The following is a 7,666-nucleotide window of genomic DNA, read 5'->3' on the forward strand; positions in this document are numbered from 1 at the left end:
ATCTATCTATCTATCTATCTATCTATCTATCTATTCAGCCTCTGTCTGAAACGCTCGGTTTTAACGCCTGTCTCTTTAAGCCCCCTTACTGAAAAAGCCCAGTCTGCTCTGATTGGTCAGCGTTTCCAGGTCTCTGCACCTTCAGTGCAGCCGGGTAATGACTGTAACATGACTGTAACTGTAGCTGCACCTTCTACCTTTATATATAGTAGAGTACTTAAGTCCTAAAGACTTGTTTAAAGGCCGGATTCTGAATACGGGATGTATGCATTTCTCTCTAAATTGAGCGCTTTGATGATTTTGCAGTGTTTATCAAGCTATATACAGCTTTATGATTAAAAAAAAAGACATGGAAATCTGACTTATTTGATTATGGGACCTTTAAGAGCTTTTTTGCGGCCACTTGGATGCATCATGTAGTGTACAGCTGCCGGCAGGATATGACCCTGATGAAAGCACTAACAGAGAACCGAAACGTTAAGGGCGCGATTAGACCAGGAACCAGGGATCCGAGAACTTTCCGCAGGGCTCTGCGGCGGCGGGAGAGTCTTAGAAAATTGCCCATTGGTGTTCTTTAACACGCTAATAATTTATATTTTTTATTTATATTTCACAGTTCCTGTTTTACGTCAGATCATTTGTAGATCTTTGTAGACGTTTGCGGCCGCACTTAAGAAACAGATGAAGTGACAAAGAAAAGTAACAAAGCGAATGTGCTGTGTTGTTGCAGGAAACCGTCCGCTGTTACACACACTCCAGGGCAGTTCAGTGTTGTGTTTTGGTTTGGTTTTTTGACACTCAACACTAGTGTTATAAACTTTCTTGTGGCAGTGATAGAGGCGGTGATGTTTCCTGTTTACTGTACGGGACTCTTGACACAGGCAGTGTAAATTAGGAATTACGCAAGTTCAGTAAGGGTGCAGAAAGAAAAAAATCAATACAGCATAGTATTGCGATGTTTTCAGTGGCATTACTGTATTAATACACAGGCGCCAAGTATGGATTTTGTATTATATATGTTTTGGTCAGTTTGTCCCATTTTGCAGCAATAAAATTGAAGTGATATGAACAAACGGAGAAATGTTTCTTTTTAGATAAAACAGTTTCCTTTCGGGGACGGAAGAAAGGTTATAAATTGCAATATATTGCAATTTGTTTGAAATCGCAATAATATCGTATAGTGGCATAAGTATCGTGATGACATCGTATCGGGAGACGTCTGGTGATTGCTACCCCTAAAGTTCAGGTATCAGAATCGGTATCTGGAAGAAAAAAAATGGTATCGGACCATCTCCAGTGTGAATGCAGGCTAAAGCTGCAGGCACAAAAACTAAAAGAGTGAGCTGATAGATAATTATCCGTGAGTTAATCCCTGTGAGGCGTTTCAACATTTGTCCGAATAAATTGATAAAGATTTTAACGGAGATGAATTTGAAGTCTGTAGTGCTCAACGTCAAAAATGACAATGTAACTTTGACAAAAGTAAAAGCAGACTGGATGGTCACTGTAATGGATTAAGTGACTCATGCTAGTTTCAAGAGTCCGCTGATAGATTTTGATATCATACGGAAATGAATGGAAACCAATGGCTGCCTGGAAGGTCAAAAAAAAAAAAATTACATTCAGTTTTTATAACCAAGCAGGATACAAGACTTTGAGTTGATGGGCTAAAAGATGCCAAACACCGTGACGGCCCTTTAATAATGGGAGCTGGGTGGAGTAAAGAGAAAGAAAGAACACAAAGAAAGCAGCTCGGTGCAGGGAGGATGCATCACACAGACATGGATACTGCCACTGTCTCTGAGAGCTTTAATGGGCTTCACCCGGGCTCTTACCTCGGTGTATGACTTGCAGATTGCTGTGCAGATGCTCCAAAGCTTTTACTATCTGTAATAACAAAGCCCGTTAATAAGCACATGAGAGTCACATGACAAATATCTGTACCTATCTACCTACCATCCATCCATCCATCAATCTACCATTCATCCATCTACCTACCAACCATTCATTCATCTAGCTACCATCCCGCCATCTATATATCTACCATCTATTATCGATCTATCTATCTATCTATCTATCTATCTATCTACCATCCATCTATCTCCCATCCATTCATCCATCCATCTATCTACAGTATTTAGTATACATCTATCCATGTATCTACAGTATCTACCATCCATCCATCCATCCATCCTAGCTACCATCCATCCATTCATCTACCATCCATCCATCCATCTACTATCATCCATCATCTCTCTATCTACCTACCTACATCCTTCTAGCTACCATCCATCCATCCATTCATCCATCTACTATCCATCCACCCATCAGTAAATCTATCTACCATCTATCCATCCATCCATCACCCGTTCTTCCATCTATCCATCTATCTACCATCCATCCGTCAATCTATCCATCCGTCAATCTATCCATCAGTCAATCTATCTAGCCTCCATCCATCCATCCATCCATCCATCCATCCATTGTGTTGAAAGTGTGTTAGGTAAGTGAACCCACCGAGACGGCAATCTTTCCCAGGATGTCCTCGGGGATGGTCATGCCTTTCTCAATCACCTGCTTGTAGAACTTGTCGAGCGATGTGTCCATCAGCTCCATGCAGATCCAAACGTCACCCTGGCAACACACGCGTCAAATTTTAGAAAGCAATCCGGAAAAAAATGGCAACAAACCTCCAGATGCTTGGTAAGCGACAGATTTTCCCAGACATATACTCGCTGCTGCAGGAAGGTGTCTGCACCCGGAAATCTTCACAGGTGTTTCTGACGATTGATTTGTCATTAAAACTCTCTGGTGGTTCTCATGTTGCTGGGAGTCACCAATGGAGATTTGGACTATTGACCCATTGAAATGTTTTGTTTTATAGCAATGGTTGAGATTTTTTTATCAACTATCTGTCATAGCTATCATAGTTTTATGATTATCTTCAAAATTCTGTATCAATATTGGCGTTGACATTGTTTAATACATACGCAGAGACAACACAGAGTTTCAGTACATTACCAAAACAATACTGTTACTTTGATAAAAAAAAGTGAACTTTTCTTCCTAGAAAACTAATTGTTTTCTGTTAATAAACATCTGACCTTCTTGTCTAAATAGATAATCTTCATGTTGTGCCCCAAAACGTTACCAACATTATGAATCAGAGCAGACGTTCAAGGCTAATAGTTCTTTCAATTTACCTCGGAACTCGGAAGCCGGAGCTGGAAAAGACGTCACACCAGAGTGGAATCTGTTCGATTTACAACTCAGATTTTTCATTGCGGAGTTAGCTCTGACCAGGTTAGCCATTGTAAGCAATACTAGTTGATAATGCTATTTTTTTGTGTACATTCCAACAGCATAAAAACACAGACAGAAGTTGGGTACTATTGATTTTTAGTGAGAAAAAAATAAGACAGAAGTGCAAAAAACTGTACATTACTACAGCTTTCACAACTGTTGACACACGGTGCAGCCATGTTGGATTTTGAGCTTGGGGTATTGTGAGTTTGTACAACTTCCCAACTCGGACATCAGAGTTCAGGGGGCTCGTTTCCGATTTGGAAATTTCGACCTCCGAGTTCAAATGGAACGCACTATAACTGTTGGTACTTGACAGTGCGGCAATGCTAAAAAGGTATTGTGGTTTGTTGGTTGAGGCTCTAATTAGACTAGCTGATACGGATTCCTTGTTATTTACATAATTATAAATCATATATTATATGTATATAATTTACAGTGACCAACAAGAGGAAGCATTTGGTGCTAGCGTGCTGCATCTGTACAACGTGTCACCTCTCTGAACAGGGCTCCGTAGAAAGTGACGGTGTAGAAACAGTCCACCGTCCTCATGGAGATGTCCAGGTCCATGAGCAGCCTCTTCTGCTCCTGGGTGTTCACGGTGGCGCGGATCCGCTGAGGGAGGACAACGGTTTAACGGTCCAGACAACAGAGATGGAGAAGACACGCAACTCTCATTTTCATTGTATGTATTTCATTTGCACACACGCGCACGCGCACACGCACACACACACACATGTATATGAATTGTGCATATAATATATCAATATAGCAAATTGTATAAACAGGGTCAGGAATTGATGAACATTCATTACTGAGCTGTAGAGAAGGAGTAAGATTAATTAAGTTTCCAACCATGCCTACTCCTCAGGCATGGCTATTGTATTATATTTTATGCAATATATCTTTAATTATATCTTGCTTATTTGCAAATTAATGAATAATCCTTTTTTGTTTTTGTTTTGTTTATTTAATTTTGATATATCTGAAATACATTTATTTATTCTTTCATTCATGTTGGCATATTCACATTTTTCTTCCGGATCTCTCTTTTTGTGTGTGTGCATACGTCAGTTAAACAGATTGCAAGTCTTAATCTTGCTTTGCCAGACCTTCCTCCCCAGCGTTGAGGAAGAAGGTCTGGCTAGTCCACACATTATTCAGAGATGGGAGAAAAACGTGCTCTGGTTTATTGGCATCTCTTTAAACCAATCAAAATCACCTTGGACGGTGCTAAACGCCGAGTGGAGCCCTGGTGCCTCTGGTAAATAACCTCGAGAAAGAACTTGATTTTCAAAAGTAGTTTTAGTTGTGCAACAGAAAACTCAGATTGGACAGATAGTCTAGCTAGTGGTCTGGATTAATCCTGCAGGGACCTGAGGAGTCCTCCGAAATCTACCGGGGTTTAGAACGCCAACACAAAGAAAGCGGAAGATAACGGACATTCATCCAGCTGAATTTCCAGTGGCAACGGAGCAATTCTGGAAGTGAATCGTCGTGGATATAGACTAGATGCAAGTTGATATGAATACGGCCTTTAGAGATTCTCGGTCCTCTAGCTAACACCTTTAGTCGGCCGTCCTACGGTCACTCACCTTCACAGCCATGATCAGGCCACTGGGCACGTGTCTCATCTTGTCCACGACGCCGTACGCTCCGCGGCCGAGCTCGCAGATCTGCTCCAGGTCATCTGCCTTCACCTCGAAGTTCTGCTCCGGACAAGAGAGGAGAACAGGTCATGAGAGGTGAATACAAACGCTTGTCAAAAATAAATGGAGTTAAGATAGAGCTGCAACTAACAATTATTTTCATTGTCGATTAATCCGTGGATTATCTTCTGGATGTATCGATAAATTGTTTAGTCTATAAAATGTTCTGTCACAGAGGAGTGAAACAAATTGAAAATATTCACATTTAAAAAGCAGGAATAAGAGAAGCTTTACTTTTTACATTAAAAAATGTTTCAAACTAAAAAAGTTGGGGAATAGTTGATTCCCATTGATTCATCTTTGCAGCTGTAGGTGACAGAGAATTAAACAAGAAAGAGGATTAAAACTGTGGGAATGCCACAATAAGAGCCACGAGATGGCAGAAGAGTTCTCCACAACATTTTAAGTTTCTCAGAGTTCAAGAGATGCAATTAAATGCCGCATAAATTTTACGAGGTGCACAAGAAGGCACCATGGAGTCCTGTTGGAGCCTTCAGGGAAGAGGAAGGATTTTCTGTTGTTTCTCCTCCATCTCTGACTCTGGCAGGGGTCAGAGCATCTGAAAAAGTGCTAACGATAAGTTAACATTTCCCTGTGTCTTTAGCTGCATGTCAACAGCCGGTGAGCTAACGTCACACTGTGTCTTTAGCTGCATGTCAACAGCCGGTGAGCTAACGTCACACTGTGTCTTTAGCTGCATGTCAACAGCCGGTGAGCTAACGTCACACTGTGTCTTTAGCTGCATGTCAACAGCCGGTGAGCTAACGTCACACTGTGTCTTTAGCTGCATGTTACCAGCCGGTAAGCTAACGTCACACTGTGTCTTTAGCTGCATGCTACCAACCTGCTTTCAATTACAATAGTTGAAATCAAAAGCTCATTTTGATGAATTTTTGACACCCCTCTTAATCTCTCATCTCTGTTTTAAAGAACACAGAGCGTTGGAGTTTGGATCACTAAACCAGTCTCTCCTCCACTCTGCACCAAAAAATGCTAAACTTCATTTCTTTTTTACATTCAAGCAAACACAAAATCATTCACTTTGACTTCTGGCCAGCTCAAACACAGAAAAAGCAGGTAACTCTGCCAATGGAAAATTCCACTTATTTGATGAGTTTAAAATAAATATTTTTTATTGCCTGATGGGCGATAAAAGGCATTCCAGTCTCCCCACAATCAGAAGTGTTCAATTTGGCTGTAATGTTCACCGGGGCGTTCTTTACAGCCAACAGAGCCTTTACTGAGGGAGCCGACCTCTGTGGACCTTACTCAACCAAAAACACACTGGGAGAAGGGAAAAGGTAAACAGTGAGGAGTTATGCAAGAGTCAAAGGTAAGAGAGAAAATATCAACCTGGATCAGGGAAATGTGCAAACATGAAAGTAAATAACCAAGAAATGAGTCAAAGACGTAGAATTACCTTCTCTCCGATTGTTACACAAGCTTTGGAGTCCAAATCTCTGGGGGGGCTGGAACACAGAAACAGACGTTTTATTACTTATAAAACGGTTCATTTATTACTTCTGAGGAGTCAGAAAATGGAAAATAAATGAAAATGTGAATTCCCACGTCTCTGTTCTCGGACAGTCTGAGGACCCAAACAAATATAGGTGCAAAAAAAAGGTGCAAAACAAAACTTAAATTATATTCATTTGCACTTTTCCACAAATGGGAATTTTTATATATCACCTTAGTTAAAGACACATTTTTCTTCTGGTCTTTATCAGCAGTTAGCATTTGCTCAGTATGACTGAATGGAGTTACAAAAATGAAAAAAACGTTAAAAATGATATATAAAAAGAAAAATAATATTTTTGATATATAAAATCGAATAAAAAAAACACATGACTAAAATGGCAATAAAACAAAAGTTTTATTCAATTTAAAGAATAGATCAAATTAAATTGTTGTTGTAACAAATGCAATAAAACAGTGAATGCAGTGAAAGCTAAAGGCCTGTCTCTTACACCTGGTTTGGAGCTGGCCTGGAACCAAAACGCCTCCGCTGCAGCAGGTTTCTCAATGAAGAGGAGTCACTTCAAAACCTCCTCAACATTTTAGATTTTCTGCAGCTCCGAATCATTTTGGGTTCTGAGCGTCGAAGCATGTTCACGGAGGAGAAACGACACACTCAAAGGCTTAACGCGTTGTGCTGAAACCGTCTGGGCAAATGTCAGGGTGTGATGTGAAGAAAGGAATACTTGGGTTACAAAACCCAGGACGAGCTGATGTACTTGTTATATGCAAATGAGATGAGCATCACTCCACTTCCTTCTCCTGTACACTGCTGTTTGTTGGATTTTTATTTAACGCATCCAGCAGTTTATCAGGTCTACAAAGGTCTACGAGCCAAACACGGGGAGACGATGGGCAAAATATTGACTTTATATCGACACCGATATATGAGGCTTGGTCTTCAATTTCATACATCGTAATTAGGGATGGGCCAACTACTGGCCCTTGATGATTATCAGGGTTGTTTTTTTGGCAGTTTGCAGATAATCTGTGTGAATTAAAAGGTTTTCTACTCTGTATGTGTCCCTCTGCTTTGGTTTCACTCACCACTGAGTCGGACCTAATGTCTGGGGGACTGTGTGAAAGTTTCTCAATTATTAACCCTCATGTGGTCCTCGGGTCAAATGGACCCGTTTTCC

General features: G+C 40.6%; 1 protein-coding gene across 1 annotated transcript in view; it reads right to left on the bottom strand.

Annotated features, from left to right (window-relative positions):
- map2k6 (mitogen-activated protein kinase kinase 6) overlaps window positions 1-7,666 on the bottom strand; it is a 29,805-nt gene that overhangs the window by 6,832 nt on the left and 15,307 nt on the right. Inside the window, exons 3-7 of the mRNA XM_032502334.1 lie at window positions 6,433-6,481; window positions 4,899-5,012; window positions 3,799-3,918; window positions 2,518-2,634; window positions 1,836-1,887 (exon numbers count right to left, since the gene is read on the bottom strand). Coding sequence (XP_032358225.1) covers window positions 1,836-1,887; window positions 2,518-2,634; window positions 3,799-3,918; window positions 4,899-5,012; window positions 6,433-6,481 — 452 coding nt within the window. The remainder of the gene's footprint in view (window positions 1-1,835; window positions 1,888-2,517; window positions 2,635-3,798; window positions 3,919-4,898; window positions 5,013-6,432; window positions 6,482-7,666) is intronic.

Source organism: Etheostoma spectabile, chromosome 21 (assembly GCF_008692095.1).
Source record: "Etheostoma spectabile isolate EspeVRDwgs_2016 chromosome 21, UIUC_Espe_1.0, whole genome shotgun sequence".
Classification (NCBI taxonomy): domain Eukaryota; kingdom Metazoa; phylum Chordata; class Actinopteri; order Perciformes; family Percidae; genus Etheostoma; species Etheostoma spectabile.